General features: G+C 54.9%; 7 protein-coding genes across 7 annotated transcripts; 3 read left to right on the top strand and 4 right to left on the bottom strand.

Annotated features, from left to right (window-relative positions):
* Positions 1-659: 659 nt before the first annotated feature.
* C8A04DRAFT_33856 (putative ubiquitin protein) lies at positions 660-1,254 on the top strand (the record flags this gene model as incomplete). Its single annotated transcript, XM_062782631.1, has 2 exons — positions 660-849; positions 935-1,254. The coding sequence occupies 2 exons, from the start codon at positions 660-662 to the stop codon at positions 1,252-1,254; spliced, it is 510 nt and encodes a 169-aa protein (XP_062641097.1).
* Positions 1,255-2,010: 756 nt separating this feature from the next.
* Positions 2,011-3,181, bottom strand: C8A04DRAFT_24273 (glycosyltransferase; the record flags this gene model as incomplete). Its single annotated transcript, XM_062779061.1, has 2 exons — positions 2,011-2,031; positions 2,087-3,181. 2 exons carry the CDS (start codon positions 3,179-3,181, stop codon positions 2,011-2,013), a joined length of 1,116 nt encoding a protein of 371 aa, XP_062641096.1.
* Positions 3,182-4,006: 825 nt separating this feature from the next.
* C8A04DRAFT_24272 (proteasome complex subunit Rpn13 ubiquitin receptor-domain-containing protein) lies at positions 4,007-5,591 on the top strand (the record flags this gene model as incomplete). The annotated part of the gene is made up of 4 exons (XM_062779060.1): positions 4,007-4,057; positions 4,126-4,195; positions 4,281-4,797; positions 5,057-5,591. 4 exons carry the CDS (start codon positions 4,007-4,009, stop codon positions 5,589-5,591), a joined length of 1,173 nt encoding a protein of 390 aa, XP_062641095.1.
* A 381-nt stretch (positions 5,592-5,972) lies between these two features.
* On the top strand, positions 5,973-7,455 carry C8A04DRAFT_8820 (uncharacterized protein; the record flags this gene model as incomplete). The annotated part of the gene is made up of 2 exons (XM_062785250.1): positions 5,973-6,263; positions 6,472-7,455. The coding sequence occupies 2 exons, from the start codon at positions 5,973-5,975 to the stop codon at positions 7,453-7,455; spliced, it is 1,275 nt and encodes a 424-aa protein (XP_062641094.1).
* A 410-nt stretch (positions 7,456-7,865) lies between these two features.
* C8A04DRAFT_8734 (cytidine deaminase-like protein) lies at positions 7,866-9,808 on the bottom strand (the record flags this gene model as incomplete). Its single annotated transcript, XM_062785223.1, has 3 exons — positions 7,866-8,021; positions 8,092-9,571; positions 9,657-9,808. 3 exons carry the CDS (start codon positions 9,806-9,808, stop codon positions 7,866-7,868), a joined length of 1,788 nt encoding a protein of 595 aa, XP_062641093.1.
* A 1,273-nt stretch (positions 9,809-11,081) lies between these two features.
* C8A04DRAFT_8764 (uncharacterized protein) lies at positions 11,082-13,313 on the bottom strand (the record flags this gene model as incomplete). The annotated part of the gene is made up of 1 exon (XM_062785236.1): positions 11,082-13,313. One exon carries the CDS (start codon positions 13,311-13,313, stop codon positions 11,082-11,084), a length of 2,232 nt encoding a protein of 743 aa, XP_062641092.1.
* A 794-nt stretch (positions 13,314-14,107) lies between these two features.
* Positions 14,108-16,414, bottom strand: C8A04DRAFT_8866 (Alpha/Beta hydrolase protein; the record flags this gene model as incomplete). Its single annotated transcript, XM_062785271.1, has 1 exon — positions 14,108-16,414. One exon carries the CDS (start codon positions 16,412-16,414, stop codon positions 14,108-14,110), a length of 2,307 nt encoding a protein of 768 aa, XP_062641091.1.
* Positions 16,415-17,239: the final 825 nt, after the last annotated feature.

Below are 17,239 nucleotides of genomic sequence, written 5' to 3'. Positions count from 1 at the left end.
CTTTCTTTGTTCCTTGTTCTTCGTGGCTTTTTGGCGTTTTTCACGGTAGCATGAATGGCAAGGCTACATGAGATGAAGAACAGCAATCTCGACTGCCAGAGTGTGCTTCAGGTTTCGACGGCAGCTGGGAGAATATGACGGGGACGGGATATATGATCTTTTTTCTTCTGGCGGCGATGATTCGGATATCGGGGCATATTACTGTGCATATGTCGTACCATGAAGCAACGGGCTATTCCCGGAAGAAAATTAAACCAAGGTCGACGTGTGTCCTTTCTCAAGCTGCTCCTTTTCCACGATGCGCAAGTCTTGTCCAATTAGTACCCTTTTCTATTTGTAGAATGGGCGTGTTTCCGAAGGTCGGCTGGGGTTTGGGGTTTGTAGCCCCACTCATTGCACCTACCCCAGCTTCGGCTTGCATTTGAATGCGGCTGAGAAGCTGGGGCCGCAACCTTGAATTGAATGGCTGAAGTGAACCACGGACGATCTCAACCAACATCACACCAAGAAACGAGCACCGGGAATTAGCCAACTTGGACGCTACCTGGGTAATTCCACACGCATTTAACGCTTTGGAAGGTTCTCCCCCCACCGCAGCATCTTCGGCTTCCTCGATCAACCCAGCAAGCCAACGACGCAAGCAGAAGACAATCATCACCATGCCTCCTGGAGCCCCATCCGCCCTTCCTCGGAGCGCGATGCGTCGTTTGCTCAAGGAGCTTGACACGTGGACCAATACCGAATCAAAAACCGAGCAGGGAATTGAACGACTCGGCCCCGTGCGAGACGAGGAGCTGCTTACTTGGGAGGCGGTCATCAATGGGAGGGAGGTCGGGTGTGGGTACGACAGTGCGTGTTCTCTCTTCTCTACACGCCGTGCTTCTCAAAAAAGGACTCTCAACTAACCAGGGAACTTGCTAAACCACTAATACAGACGGCCGCTGGCTCCTGCGCATCACGATCCCACCAACCTACCCTCTCCAACCCCCGACCATCTCCTTTGCCACGCCGATCGTGCACGCCAACGTTAGCCTCGAGTCGGGCGAGATCTGCCTGGACCTGCTCAAGGACGCCTGGACGCCGGCCTACAGCGTGCTTGAGTGTGTGCGCGCCATTCGGATGCTGCTGTCGGCGCCCGGGATCGATTCACCGCTGAATGTGGATGTGGCTGCGCTGCTGAGGGAAGGGGATGATATTGGAGCGCGGAGATTGGTGGAATTGTGGGTAGAGGAGGAGAGATATGAGGGGAAATAAAGATTTTGAAGGGCGGGGAGGGGGGTTTGGTTTACTTGGGTTTGAGGTGGAAGTGTCAATATTTGGGTTATCTCGGGCTGCATACCAAATTGTCTAATAAAGAAGGGGCCAGAGGATACGTTTCGAGACGGGATTGTTGTACAGGCGTTGGACAGAAATGGTTTATTGTTTCATACTTTCATAAGGGAACAACATCCACAGTGGTAGCGTTGGCCATCCGGTCGACGACTCTGCATCGCATAGAAATGATGCATTAGAATGATACCCATTTCTTCACCTTCTATGACCTTCTCGACGCCATGCTTATGCCTTTTAACCATGGCCATCCACCCGCTCGCAAGCTATGATCGATACCCGGCCAAAAAAAGGAACTGTACAACCAAACCCCCCTAAATCACACAACGGAAACTGAAACCGGGCAACTACATTGCCCTTTTGCGGCCCTTCCCCTCCCTCTCCCCGGCCATGGTGACACATGTTATCGTACAGGACTCCCCTTGGTCACCTGTCCCACCAGAACTCCTGGTTCTTGCCACAAACTAGTGAACCCCCGATGAGCGAGGGACATTACAAGGTATTTAATCGATTCATCCAAGCCAGAAATGGATTGCCTAAACGCATCGGGATGACCCCTAGCCGACATCAGAGACTAGGTGCTCATACTCCCGCCGCCTCCAGAGGTTGAGCGGGGAGCTACTCGGTTCTCGTTATTGGGCGATGAACAACACTAAAAGAAACACGAGGGAAAGAGAGATGTCACTCGTTATAGTGGTACACCTTCAAAGCTGTTAGCAAAACATGACCAGCTTGATCCATTCAATGAATGACTTACTTTGTAGTTTGGCAGCCCAAAAGGCTGCCAGCCCAGCCGTTTCGACATCTTCGCAAACCCTTCTGTCTCGATGAGGTTGTAAAAGGCAAAGGCAGGGAACATGGCCCCGTCACGATGGACATCAGCCTTCACCAAAAGCGCCGCGCCGCCTACACCATCCAATGGCATCTCCTCATGGAGGCGCCCGTCCTCTTGGGCCATGTAGGCCATCAGGGTCCGATACGTCGCCATCTCAGAATAACCCTCTACCAAAATATCGTCTGGGCTCATCTTTTGGGCCAGCTCTAACGCAATGGGGCTGTCTTGCCAATTGTTGAAATCGTAGGGCCGTTCGTCCATCGCCTTCGTTTCTTCGTTCCAGAAGCGCTGGTAGCAATTGGGCGCGAGGACACCTTGGTCGTGCTGAGCCAAATCTTGGATGATCGTAGGCGGTGTTTCGACGACATCGGCGTCCAGCCAGAGGACCCAGGAAGTCGAGGGGCCGAGAGTGGAAAAGAGGAGCGAGTTGCGTGCCTTGGCCATGGCGGAGCGTCGGACTTTCTGGTTCTTCATCTTATGGCGCTCCTTCTCGTCCTGCGAGACGAGCGGCGGGTCAATGTCTTCCCGCAAAATGATGATGCTCTTAAACCGGTCTTTCTCGGGCCCTTGTTGTTGGGTTTTGGCAATCCTCTTCTGCAATTCCCGCATCGCATCGTTCCCTTCTCTTGTTTTTGGCAGGATGAAGCCCAGAGTGATCAATTCGTGAGGATAGTCGAGCCGCATGATGTTGTCCCAGTATTCTGGGTAGAAACGCGCCATCGGGGTCAGGAGTAGAACATTCTCGCTGTTTTCGAGCGGGGTAGGCGTGGTGGTCACATTGTTGAGGTTGTAATGCGCGACGGGCGGCGCCGCGAGCTTGCCACCGGTCGATTTGCGGAATGGGGATGTTGGCGGCGAAAGCGGGTGAGAGGCGGCTGTGGCCTTGCGAGAAGCAGAAAAGTCGGAGGTCGCAGGGCCTAGTAGGAAGTATAGGATGAAAAGACAAAGCGCTGCGCCGATAGCCAAAGTCACCGGATTCGCCTTCTTGAGACGAACTGACCCCATGGGACGCGCCATGGGTTGGTCGTGGGATAAATCAACCAAGACGACCCATAGGAAAGTGTTGCCAACAATGCGCCGTTGGTGTTGAAGCGACAGAAAGATGTGCCTCCTCACGAAAACAGCGGTCACCCAGCGGAGATCGCAAAAAGCGCCCCGGGAGTTGCAACCAAAGGACGAAGGAAAGGTTGAAAAGGCGGGTTGGTTCGTCAAGTTGAGAAGTGGACAGGAATTGGTTTCAGAGAGAACCTTGGAAGTTGTAGAATGTCCACAAATGGATCCACGGCTCCTGATTAGGTGCTTGAGACGGACGGTGTTAATTACCAAGATTGGACCCCTGGACCATCGTCCCCCGCCAAAACCAGCGAGTCGAGGAGATGTACCTTATTGGCCGGCGCACCAAAGAGACAGAGGAAGGTTCAATGATTAAGAACTAGAATCCCGTCAACATATTCCTGTTTAACGTAACTCACAAACTACATGCTTTCTAAAACAGCTTCATACCCATTGATTCAACGGGAACGAAAGGGGATCTATTTCTGGCCTGGGATGAAGATTCGCAGCTCCAGGGCCCTGAGGACAGTGCGGTAGTTAACCGTACAGTGTATACAACCTCGAGATGAACGTTAGGTACTTGGGTACCTAACTTAAAGTGGGTCAGGCCTGGAGCTGCGTCAACTGCCAGCAGCCTTGCCTTGCCAACTGGGAGCTCGAAAGCTCCAACCAAACATCTCCCACCTTGAGTTCGCCGCCTTCCTCGCAAGTTGACACAACCATTCCCACCCGACGACAGTTTCGAATTTCACAAGTAGAACCACACGAAAATACACACAAACCGCGACAATGTCCATAGCACCGCTTATCACCTTCAAGGCGGGCATCTGCGATGTCGACGTCAGTCTCCCTGCGTTACCCCTCCATTTCGACTTGGCCACCCACTGATAGGAAACGCCCCCGTTTAGCAATCGTCGAAACCCTACAAGATCAAGGCGCAACAAACGCCAGGTTACATCTACCTTTATTCCGATGATGGTACAACACCACCGCCATTTCCCGTTGCCCCTGCGCGAGCAGCTGGCCCCTACCTCTTCAGCAGATCACGCTAACATCCCACAAGATCTGATCCATTTCTGTTGGCGCCCCAGGTCGGCAGCTCCCGATGAACCCGATCTCGACTTGGTGATGATCCCCGAAGACGGCAACTTTGTCCCATACGACACACGTACACCCAGTAACGCTACCGCCAAGACCAACGGCCGCGTTTTCGTCCTCAAGTTCAACTCGTCCTCCCAGCGACACTTGTTTTGGCTGCAGTCCAAACCCCAGGGCCGCAGTGGCGACCCGGCTTGGCTTAGCCCGAGAGACCTCAAAATTGGCGACATTGTGGATCGGCTGCTTCAAGGCGAAGAGGTGGATGTGAACCGGGAGCTAGCGTCGGTCCGGAACAATAATGACGACAGCCGGCGCGATGCCGACGACGATGAGGATGAGCAGATGGAGGATGTAGAGGGCCACGGTGATAGAGGCGCGCACCGTCGCAGCGGTCAGGGAGGCGCTGGGCCGGATGCCACTGGCGGAGATTTCAGAGAGGAAGGCGAGGATGCCAGGGAAGGGGGGTCAGACGGCGCGAGAGCGTAGGTGATATTCTCCCACCACCTTCCGCAGATGCTGTTTTTGTCTCTCCACGGTTCGAAAAATACATGGGCGTTTTTATTGCTGGGTTGCGAGCTGGGGTGGGCGCATCGCATCGGGCACTTTTGCAGATAGCACGTACATCCTAGGAAGCTGCCAGCTGGCGGGCCGTGGAGAGGAAATGAGAACAGGACATCATCCGCCATTCCTTTTGTTCATATTCTACGTTCCCCATGTTTGTGCTAATTATGCTGAGAGTAGGGCGGGCAATGATGCCGCAGCCGCTGACGCGGTGCGCAACTTTCTAAACTCGCTCAAGGGTGGGCAGAGCTCTGCGAGCAGTCGACCAGAAGGCAAAGCTTACCCTCTTTTGAACGACCTCCTCGAGCCATCCGTCACAATCTCCATGCTTGACTCGGTTACCGACGAACACGTCGACAGTCTCTTGAACTTCTTACCCCCAACCGTGCTGGTCCTCGCCCAACAAGGAGAGAACGGAGATGCCATCAGTCAAGAGCCCGGCGCGGAATCTGTCGAGGCTGCTAAGCAGGCTATGAGCTCGAGTCAGAAGCGCTCATTGCTCAAGAAGGTGCTTCGCAGCCCGCAGTTCACACAAAGTCTGGCCAGCCTGACAGTTGCGCTCCGGGATGGCGGCTTGCCCACCATCGCCGAGGCCTTGGGCATCGAGGTTCAGAACGGGGGGGTTGTCAGGGGTGGGGCGGTACCTCTGGGCGGTGGCGAGGCCGTGGAAGCATTCGTAGAGGGTGTTAAGAAGACTGTGCAGAGGAAACAATGAGCCTGGTGCCATAGATAACGTCTAAACTGTAAATATGCTTAGTTTAGAGCTTTGGCGGCGAACAAAAGGCATTCACTGACGAAATATATTGACGCCTTAAGCGCGAAACTTGCAGCGATTCTCGCCTCGGACGTTCCTTTTACATTTATTTCCGTTGATTAGTATCAAGGCTCCCTGTCCTTCTGTCTGTCTTCATTGTTTGGCTGTAAGTCAAGCTCACGAAGATTGCTGTAATATAACCCTAACCCTCTTGGCGCCCCTACCATGTTTAAGCTCTTCGCAGCGCCAACTTCCAGCTTGGACCTTTCACTCTCTTCTCCCTGAGCTCGCCTTTACCTTGACTCCGCAAATCGGTTTCTCGCAACATCACAATCTGAGAGGATGACTACAAACGCCGAGTACTGGTCGTTCCCGACCAACCCAGAAGAATTCGATCAAGATGAGCGCATATCCTTCTCCAGACTCGACAACAAACACATCGCAGTGCAGGACGATGGCACCGAGTACGAATTCGACCCAGAGCTGAAGCGCTGGATTCCCATATTCGACGAAGCCCTGATTGAGGAGCAACAGAGAGGATACATGATGCCCAATGCCGGCGCCGATACCGGAGATGACCTACGGGGACATGCGCCGAACAGGAAAAGAAAGCTGAACAGGAACGACCGCGAGGTAAGCTGCGCGAGCATGCCCATCTGCAGCGACGGCCATCACAACCGCCGTACCCTCCTTTTCCCACCATGACCCATCACCACACCACACATGCCAAAGTGTCGAGAGACAAAAGAAGAAGAAAAAGAACAGTCCCAAACGCTCGCGGGCGGTTTACGGGAGAGACTGACCAGCCGCTTGATGTTGCTTTCTGTTTGCGCGCCAGCAGGACAACAACAACCACCACGACTTGGATCGTCCTTCTAGACCTGCGAAGCAAAAAGGAAACCGGGGTCCGCCACAGCCTAAGCAGAATACCGCAATTTACGTTACCGGCCTCCCGTCCGATGCTACCGCAGAAGAAGTTGCCGAGCTGTTCTCGAAGAAGTGCGGCGTCATCGCCGAGGAGATCGATAGCGGCCGGCCACGCATCAAGATGTACACCAACGCCGACGGTAGCTTCAAAGGCGATGCCCTAGTCGTCTTCTTCAAACCTCAGTCCGTCGAGATGGCCATCATGCTGCTTGACGACACTGAGTTTCGATTCCCGCCAACCAGCGGCGCGTCAAACACTCCCAAGATGCGCGTCCAGGCCGCCGACTCCAGCTACAAGAAGACCAAATACGACGGCGGCGAGAACAGTACAACCCCCGCCGAGGACGGCGGCACAGGTTCTTCAGGCAAGTCCAACAATAACAACAACAACAACTCCGCCTCGAACCAACGCAGCACCCACGACAAAGCCAAGATCATCAAGAAGACCCAAAAGCTCTCCGCCAAACTCGCCGATTGGAGCGACGACGAACCCTCTGCCATTGACTCTACCAACCCAGTATCCACCGCAACCGGCGGCCCCGCCTCATCCAAATACGACCGCCTCGTCATCCTCCGACACATGTTCACCCTCGACGAGCTTCAAGAGGACCCCACCGCCCTGCTCGACATCAAGGACGATGTGCGGGAGGAATGCGCCAAACTGGGCCCTGTCACCAACGTGGTGCTATACGACCAAGAGGAAGAAGGCATTATGAGCGTCAAGTTCAAGACGCGTGAGGCTGCCGAGGCGTGCTTGCGGCTGATGCACGGCCGGGCCTTTGCGGGTAGGATTGTGGAAGCGTTCTTTGCGACTGGGCGGGAGAAGTTTAGGCGGTCGAAGGGTGAAACCGGTGGTGGAAAGACTGGTGATGATGATAGTGATGATGGTGAAGACTGAGAGGGCCTTGCCTGGCGCTCTTTTACTCGGTTGATACCATACATTCAATCTCTTGTCTTGATATACTTAGTAAAGTTACATCCGGACCCTGTTGTCGGTCTTATGTGTGCGTTAACTTAGTTTGATAGCTTGGCCATTACAGTACTTGGCCGCGATGTAACATGAGACAAAAAAAATGCAGTTGAGAAATGGTTCCTTCATTTTCTACCCACTAGCTGTTGAAATTTTTGCCGCCCACTCCCGTCCGGCCCATACAGCTGCCATATTCACCGTGTTTCCGACCCTTCAGCATAGAGGGGCTCATTCATATTGTACATCGAACCTCTGAAAAAAATCAAGGCGACGGGGTATCTAACTCAACATTTTTGTTCGGCTTTGTCACCAGGTAGGTTACCTAAAAGAGTCTGCCTTTAATGGTGGAAGAGCCGAATATTCTGCTCGACAAACGTGATTCCGTTCTTCTCGGCAGTCTCGAAGACCGGCACGTCGTTCTGGCTGCCACCGGGAGCGGCAATGTACTTGACACCGGAGCGAGCGGTGCGGTAGACGTTGTCGGTGAAGGGGAACTAGATAGATGTGTTTGTTAGCAAACCAGGGTGACCACACGTTGTAAAATAGTTGCCGGCTGTGACTTACGAAAGCATCGCTGGAGACGACGACATCAGTGAGCTTAGACAGCCACTCGTTCTTCTCCTCCTCGGTGAAGGCAGCCGGGACCTCGTCAAATGAGGCCTCAAACAGCTCGCGTTCCGGCCCCGCCTTAGGGAGCTGGCCGCTCACGAGCAGATCAATGGCGTTGCTCTTGTCCGGACGCTTGGTGCCCTTCTTCCACTTGATGCCGAGCACGCGCGGGTGGAAACGAAGCCACCAGTTGTCGGCCTTATCACCGGCCAGGCGGGTGCAGTGAATACGCGATTGCTGGCCGGCGCCGAGACCCACGACTTGGCCCCTGGCGGCGTAGCAGACGGAGTTGCTCTGCGTGTACTTGAGAGCGATGGTGGCGACTGTCAGGTCGCGGAGAGCGCTCTCAGGCAATGGGCCTGAGTTCTTGGGAGTGATGATGTTCTTGAACGACTCAGGGGAGATCTCGACATCGTTGCGGCCTTGGGTCAAGCTGACACCATATACCGTCCTCGTCTCGGTCTTGCTAGGCTCGTACTCGGGATCCATCTGAAGGACCAGGTACTTCCCGCCCTTCTTCTTCTTGAGGATCTCCAGAGCGGCAGGCTCGTATCCGGGGGCAATAACACCGTCCGAGACTTCCTTAGAGATGATGCTAGCAGTCGGGACATCGACAATGTCGCTGAGCGCGATCATGTCGCCAAAGCTGCTCATGCGATCAGCACCTCTGGCGCGGGCGTAGGCCTGAGCGAGACCAGAGGTCTCAATGCCCTGGATGTCGTCAACCATGTAGACTTTGCGCTCCTCAGCGTCCAGGGGCTCGCCAATGGCAGCGCCAGCGGGAGAGACGTGCTTGAAGCTGGCCGCAGCAGGCTTTCCGAGAGCCTTCTTAAGTTCCTTGACCAGCGGCCAGCTGTTGAGGGCATCCAGGAGGTTAATGTAGCCCGGAGCGCCGCCGAGAACCTTGAAGGGCAGGCTGCCCTCCTTGACGAAAGCCGAAGCAGGCTTTTGGTGCGGGTTGGCACCATACCGGAGAGGAACAAACTGCTCGCCGCTGGCATACTGCTTGCGGAAGAAGTCGGAAATAGCGGCGTCATAGTCGGCAGTGTGCTCAAAGGCCTTGAGGGCGTACAGCTTACGGCTTGACTCCTTGACTTCGCCGGCGTCAAGCTCCTTGAGGAATTCGGCATAGTCTTTCGGGTCGCTGAGGATGGTGACGCGAGAGTGGTTCTTGGCGGCCGCGCGGATGAGAGTGACACCGCCAATATCGATCTCCTCAACAGCCTCGGGCACGGTGACGTTGATCTTCGCGACGGTATCCTTGAACGGATATAGGTTGCAAATTACGTAGTCGACCTTCTCAATGTTCTGCTCGGCAAGGTCCTTCTCGTCGGAGGCGAGGTTACGAGCGAGGATGCCAGCATGGACGGCGGGGTGCAGGGTCTTGACACGACCGGCGAGCATCTCGGGGGCCTTGGTGATGGCGGAAATGTCCCTACAAGGGAAGAGGATTCGTTAGCCGGCTTCCTTCCATGAGGCATACTAAATGTTCAATGGGCGAAAAGAAAGATCCTTCTTACTCGACAGGGAAGCCCGACTCCCTAATCATCTTGGAGGTGCCGCCCGACGCCAAAATGCGAACATTGTTCTGGACAAGGCCCTTGGCCAAGTCAAGCAGCCCGGTCTTATCATAGACCGAGACAATAGCGATTCGCTGCTGCTGAGTCGCCATTTTGGAGAGTTGAAGTGACTTGTGAGGAGAAACCTGGTGGTTACGTTTTAGTTAGCGTCCCAGCTCTAGTTGCTCAAAATAAAGTCGTAGTTCTGGTAGAATATTGGGGATCCATTGCGACCGACTTACAAGGTTTATCCACGAACAGCCGGATACTTAAGCTTCACTGCTTAAAGTGGGCAAGCTTGAAGCTTCCAGGCCGTTAATAGAGAGGCCGTTATGAAAAGAACGTCCTACGAAACGAACCACAGGAGAAACTCGGTTTAAAGGGATGGAAAGTTATGAAGGATCGAGAACCGGAGGTTGAAAATAAATTTCCAATGGTTCCTTCCGTCATACCTCTACTGCCAGGGACTGCGTATGATGGACCTGGACATGGAGGGGCAGGTCGGCCGGAATCGGGGCGCTACCATTGCCCCGCATCGAAAACTTTAGGTTGTTCTGCAGTGGGGGTAGGTAATTGCCGCACAAGCGCACTGCAGGGTTTTCGGGCCTGGTGGGACATAAAACAGATTTTCCCCTAAAAATTGCGCAAAATAGAACCCCTCACCTTTTTCTCAATTTTCCTCCCAGAAATCATCTATTGTCCCCAGATGCTGGAACTGGAATCTTGCTCGGCACTCAATCTCGTCTCGTCACGATTTATCCTTGTGGCCGTTTGGCTATCGTTATCAACAAACCCTGCGAGTGCGAAGGTAGGACAGGGGAGAGCGGGCAGTGGGCAAATGCTGGCCCGTGGTGGGAGTGCAAGGGCTAGTGGGTTTATAAGGTAGGTGGCGCGGTGCCAATCTTGTCCTTCGGGACATTTGGTCAATGTAAGTTTACTTAATGGTTCAGTGTTGCGCTCTGCAAAATACTAACAACCACCACAGTTGAAACGATACAGAGAAGATTAGCATGGCCCCTGCACTAAGGATGACACGCTACTCAAAGAGACGCTACCAATTTTTTTGAGATTTTTTTGATCATAGAATGATAATACAAGCCCATCAAAACAGCAAAAAAGCTATGATGACAGGGGTTCTCGTAGCTGGTTTCGAGAGGTCGTGCGTTCGAATTCTCACTCACATTTCACTTTTTCTTTTTCTTTTTTTCAAGCCGCAAAACGGGATACACTTGTCATTCACCTGAACGGTTTGTTGACATTCAAGCTCAAAGTAAACAACCCAAATTTACCCACTCTCCAATACACCCAACGCCCATGACCCATGATCGGTAACGAAACTAGGTATGTACATACATCCCTACCCAAGTACCCAAGGAAGCCCCTCAATCAATCCTGCCACATTCTCCCAAGCAACCCACCTTTCTCACCTAACCCCCCCCTATTCTCCTCATCATCAACAATCCTCAAGATCAATTCCCCAAACAACCCGTTGGCCCATCCGAACCACGACCTCGACCACCGACGCTCGTTCCACGCATCCGTCGCCTCGTGAATCACCCCGGTACCAGCCGTTGAGTTGAGAATCGCAAACAACTGTTGCGCAAGCACCTCATCGCGCTTCTCGCGCGAGTCAAACCCGGCCAGGCCCTCAAACGCTGTCAGGGCAGCAACAATCGCGGCCAAGGGCCAGGCCTTGCCGGGGCCGAGGTGCGGGCCACCAACAGCGGAAAGCACAGGGCCGTTGGCGAAGTAGGGGTTGGCTATGCTGAGGACGAAGCGGCGGGTGTTTTGGTAAATTTCGGCGTAGTCGTGGTTGGGGTCTTTCTCCGAGTGTGTTGTTGCTCCAGGGGGCTTTGCGTTGGTAACCAAGCCTGTGTTGTCGGTGGTGGTGCCGTCGTTGTCAGCAACAAGCTTCGCCTTCATCGCCTGCCTGCCTGATGGTTTGGCGGCGGCGACGGCCGAGTATTTCCACAGCGGCATGGCCAAAAGCGAGGGGATATTAGCGTCATCCATCAGGTTGGCGCCGCCGTATCCGTCCACCTCGTACGCGAAAATTTTACCGAAGTCGCGGTGCACAACCACCGCATCCTGCGCGATGCCGCGGCGAATACCCTTGGCGAGCTTGCGCATCTCTACCGTGAGGTTGGCCGCCTTGTTGTTGAGTGCGGCATCCGCCAATGCTTGCATGATCTCGGACGCCTGCTCCAGGTAGGCCGCCCACATCATGTTGCTGGGCGTCAGGAGCTGGAAGATGCACGCGTCGTCGCTCGGGCGGAACGCGGACCGCACCATGCCGTTTTCTTTGACTGGGTTTCCGCGGCCGGCGTTGGTGAGGGTTTCCGTCCCGCGATGTGTCCAGCCGGTAAACGTCCAGGCCGAGGGCTGCACCCGGCCGTCTTTGTCGTATGTCCCGAGACGCATGGCGGCGGATGCGTCGACGGCAGCCTCCACGGCATCAACCCAGGAGTACTTCCCGAAAAAGCTCAGATCGCCTGTCCGAGTGTAGTACGCAGAGCCAATTTGTAGAAAGGAGGCCAGGCTGTCGAGCTCCCACTTGCAGTCAAAGACCAAGTTTGGGTCGTAAACCGGCTCGGGGTGATTGTGCTCATACGCGGGGTTGACAGTAGGCGGAATGCCGCTTTCAGGGGGCGGCTGGAACGAATGACAGTACGGCGAGGTGAGTATGTACCGGGAGTGAGAGTTGATCAAGCCCCGCCAGAGGCTAGCCAGGGAGTCGTGATCCTCAGAGGCCTCAAGAAAAGGCAAATAGGAATACACCTGGCCGGCCGAGTCGCGCAGCCACATCGCATCGATGTCGCCGGTAGTCACATACGTCAGCTCCTCGTCTGTGTCTACCACCTCGCCGGTGACATGGTCAGTCTTATTGGCATAGCCGCGCCACTTGACCATGGTGTCGAGCGTGTTCGGGTAACTGTTTTCGAACAACCGGAAGAGATCAGGGTCACGGATCACCCCCTTGAGGCGCCCAAGCATCCGCTCCAGGGCGGGGAGGTGGAATGTCCTGCATTCCGGGCGAGGACGGACATAGGGAAACTGACGTCGGCCGTCGGATAAGGGGCCTGGCTTTTGCTTCTGGAGAGACTCAAAGTCGGGGCACAAAAGCGTGGTACTTGGATCCGAGGCGATGGGTTCTATGTTATTTGCCGTCTCGGTAGCGTCTATGGTGTCTGTTATGACCGTCTGTCTCTCGGTAGCCTCTGTGGTCTCCGCAGAAACCGTCGACTCGGTGTTAGTCGTGGGGTGCTGGACCGTCGTGGGCTTGTTTCCGCCACCTCCAACCTCGGGCCAATCGTTTTCGACATGATTAATTTCGTCTTCATTTGCGGATACTGGCGGCTCTTTAACGTCGCCGGAATCGTGCGTCACCTCGGCTGCCGGTGCAAGAGGCGGGTCGATATAGGGTGACGGGTGATAGGGCTGAGGTTTCAGGACCACACCTGGCGTTTCCGGCAAATCTTGGTGCAGATCATACTGTTTATTAAATCGGCTGCCGGGTGAAGGTCCCGAAAACATGAATCCCAATGCTAAAATCGTCGAAATGATAGCGAAGACGACAACACGCCCCCGCCGGGAGCCTGACAAGGACGGGAAGGCCATGACCAACCGAGATGTATGTCATCCGCTAGGCGAACGTGGTCGGACTAGAATGATGCCATCAAATCAGGGGACTCTGAGGAAGTGCGCTAAAGTCGACCTTCTCGGTCAACTCGTAGACACTAAATGCAGCCTGACCGAGATACGACGGCGCTGGGCGAAATGAGATTAATTCTTTCTCTGAAGACCAAAAGCCTAGCTAGAAAGAGATGGGGAGTGAATAAAGCTCACACGAGGCAAGTCGCATTCTAGTGTACCTGACCAGTGATGCTTAGCTAGCGCTAACCGGAAGATCGAAGGCCGCCAACTTTAGATGACGGTGCTGGGCATCTATTTTGAGCCATATGTGGTCCTAGAGCGAGTAGGTTACATCCAACAGTCGATATCGTTTATCTTTCCCTGCGATTCGGGAAGCGAATCAAGTGTGAACACCTCGCTGCAAATGGCGAAACGACCGCATTGGGGAGTACCTCGTTTCATACCACTCAAGGGCATGCTGGTACGCTGTATCTTGTCCGGATGTTATTAGGCAATAGTTTCGAAGCCACGGAGCTTTTATTGGTTATACCAAGCTCCGATTTCCTGTTTCGGTTGCCGGTCCTGTCTTAAAATTTATGTGAGAGGCTTGAGCTGGCAGCATCACATCACACAAAGCTCTTGGCGTCCGTGAACTCTTCGACAAGACGTTAACCATGTACCCCTATTTGTCTATCCAAAAAGACGCCTGACCCGACCTTGAATTGACGTTTGAGCCTCCCCAAAAGAACCGAGGAACCGCCAAATAAAGAAGAAAAATATCACACAGACAACTCCTCGCTGCTGCTTGACTGCAGGCCATCCTCCTCCCTAGTCCCGCCTTCTAGCGGCACCCACGGCTCGACATCCTCACACCCCTTCGGCACGCGACAGAGATCCCGCACATCACACGTCTTCCACAACACTTCTCTGATCTCACAAAACACCTGTTCAGGCGCATCCATGGCCCAAATGACATCCAGGTGCTCATACTCGGGTATGACCTTGGCATGGACGAGCTGCACATGCGGCTCCCGACCGCGCTCAAACCGCCGCAGCAGCTTGTCGCCATCAACAAGGTCGTCGTTACCACAAACCCACATTGCAAAGGGCGGCGCCTGGTGGTTATACCAAGCCGTCGAACCCTTGGGTTTCCTCTTGTTAGCCTCAGCGACGCGTTCCGATTGCTCGACGGCGTCCGCGCCAACCATATCCCGATCGGCCTGGGCAAGCACGGAGCGATGCTGTTCCAGCTCGCGGTCTTCACGTTCTTCCTCGCGCCACTCCTCGCGCGTGGCGAGGATGCACTTGTGTCGCGCGAAGCACTCGCGCCCCAGCCACCAACGCATCGACTCGGAGCTGACGTAAACGGGCGCGAACTGGAACATGCGGTCGCGGAGGCTGCGGTCCCAGCGCTGGTCGGTCCAGTTGAAGAGGAAGGAGAAGACCTTGTAGCCGAGCCAACCGTAGATGCGCGGGTTGAGCACGCGGTGCATGGTCATCATGAAGGGGATGAAGGCGTGGACGCCAAACATGAGGCGGAACATGCCCGGGGTGATGACGCGCATGAACTTGAAGTACATCTTGCCGATCAGGGGCCCCGCATACGCGGCGGGTGCGAGGCCGCAGAAGACAGTTAGCTTTTCGCCCAAGTCGGGACGCTGTTCTTTGGCCAGTGCGACAAGCGCCTGGGTGGTGCCTTGGGAATGGCAGATCAGGCCGAGTTTGGCGAAGCCGGTTTGGTAGAGCACGCGTGAGGTCAGCGCGGGGAGGTCGAAGACGCCCATCTGGCGGATGTTCCAGCACCACATGCGCGGGTCTGAGTAGTTGAGCAGGGTATGTTTGGGGTGGAAGCCGCAGCGGTTGTTGCCGAGCCAGACGTCGAAGCCGGACTTGGCGAGGTAGAAGGCTAACGAGGCGTCGTCGTTGACGCAGTAGGCGCCCGAGGATTGGAGGAGGCCGTGCATAAGGAGCACCGGGAAGTTAGGTTTGCGGGTGCCAGGCTGTTCATTGCTCGCGGTGGCACTGGCACTGGCACTGGCATTGGCGTTGGCATTGGCGTTGGCACCTGCAGCGTGGGCAGACTCGGGTTTGCGCTCAGGAAACGTTCCGGGGCCGTCATGGGCGCGTTCTTCCGGAGACAAAGGGTGGTACTCAGTTGGGTCGAAGACGTGCCAGAGTTCGATGATAAACCCATCTTCGGTCTGGACATGGAAAGTCTCGATGTCGAGGCCGACACGACGGGCATAGTAGGCGGGATCGCAGATCACCGGATCACGGCCGCCTTCCGTAGGGGGGAAACTCCGGTCGTCAGTAGCCCCAATGCCCTCCTCTGATGCGCGAGACCCTGGCGGGGATGACCGGCGCATCCACTCCTTCTCTTCCTGCTTTCTCCTTTTCTTCTCCTTGATTTCCTCTTCGTAAAATGGTCGGCCAGCATCTGGGTCCCGGAACGTTACGCGCTTCCATATCCGCCGTATCCAAGGAACTATGCTGGTGAAGAGCGCGCCTAACACAATGACGCCGAGAAAGGCGAGGCTGAGAAAGAAGGACGATATTTGAAATACCCGGCACTGGATATTCCGGAGCAAACTCGGGGGGCCGTAGAGCGGTAATGGCGGGAATAGGGGGTTCGTATGTGTTGGTGGCATAGCCCTTCTTAGGCTTCCGTTGGATGATTTCCCTCGGACATGTTTGGTCTTCTCGGCCACCGCGCTAACAATGCGATCCGTCGTCGACTGCTCGGCCTCGCGGATCTCCTCGTTTTTCGCAACGGCTGCCGGGGGAGTTGGGGTGTGGTGTTCCAGTTCTTCCCTCAACAGGTTCAACTTATGGGCCTCCTCCAGCGGCACTGGGGGGAGGCGGTTGCCATCAGACGTCACCAGCACCGGGTCCTGAGGCGTGACGAAGCGGGCCTCAACCGCGATGCCACCGACGTCGCCATCTGCGGGATGTTGGTGGGAGAGTTTCTCAACCTGGTCTGCGAACTGGGTCGCGACATTGTCCCATGAGCCGCGACGGTCTTCGTTTGGTGGAGGGCGATCGGCAGAGGTGTTGGTTTTGTCCAAGATGGTCTCAGGTACCGTCATGTTTGGAACGGGGGTATGTGCAAATCCGAGGCGCCCGATTATAATATAACGTTAGGACGTCTTTTGTACAACTTCGGAATCAACGAGTAAGGACTATCTGAGAAAATCCAAGAAGTCGCAAGTCGCAAAAAGATAGATAATTAGACGAGATCCGGCGCGCATGTCCAGCATTGGTGTCCCATAAGAGTTAAAAGAAAATAAGAAAAGGCATGAATTAGTGTGGACGAACTAAGCGCCTATCCATGTGGTTGCGTGGTATCCGTGGTGTTGAATTCGCGGGTCGAGTCCAGACTGCATGAGCCTCCCACCCTCTACGTCATCGGCAGAAAGGAGGTTCCATGTTGCAATTGGAATTGGGAGAGAACGCTGGGACGTTTCCAAACAGCGATGGGGGCGATGGCGAGGTTAGGGGCGAACAAAGTTCGAACGACGCAGGGGTTGCGATTAAAGCCACATTGTTGGGGACGCTAAGACGGCAAACTCGATATGGCGGTCAATTGGATTGGGAACGCCATGAACCAGCCTTTTCTCGACAAGAATGCCGGTGTGGTTCGTTCGTCAATGGACCTCGACTTTTTCCAGCCCTGGGGGTTGTGTCGCGCTTTCGCTGTGATCCCACTCAGGGGGATTTACCCCCACAGAAGTGCTCGTGGAGACAGGGGTTGTCCAGTGGCCCAGCCCCCATTCGGCATGTGAAGATCGCTGCAACACAGTTGACAGGCTCAGACCACCTAGGTAAGGTAGCGCAAACTTCAGGGTGCGAGACGCCTGAGGACGTCCAAGCTCATGCGCGCCAAGAACCGGCGAGAGGCTACAGGAAGGGTT

This window comes from Dichotomopilus funicola (assembly GCF_033296635.1).
Source record: "Dichotomopilus funicola strain CBS 141.50 unplaced genomic scaffold C8A04scaffold_2, whole genome shotgun sequence".
Classification (NCBI taxonomy): Eukaryota; Fungi; Ascomycota; class Sordariomycetes; order Sordariales; family Chaetomiaceae; genus Dichotomopilus; species Dichotomopilus funicola.
This window is presented reverse-complemented; position numbering and strand designations above follow the sequence as displayed.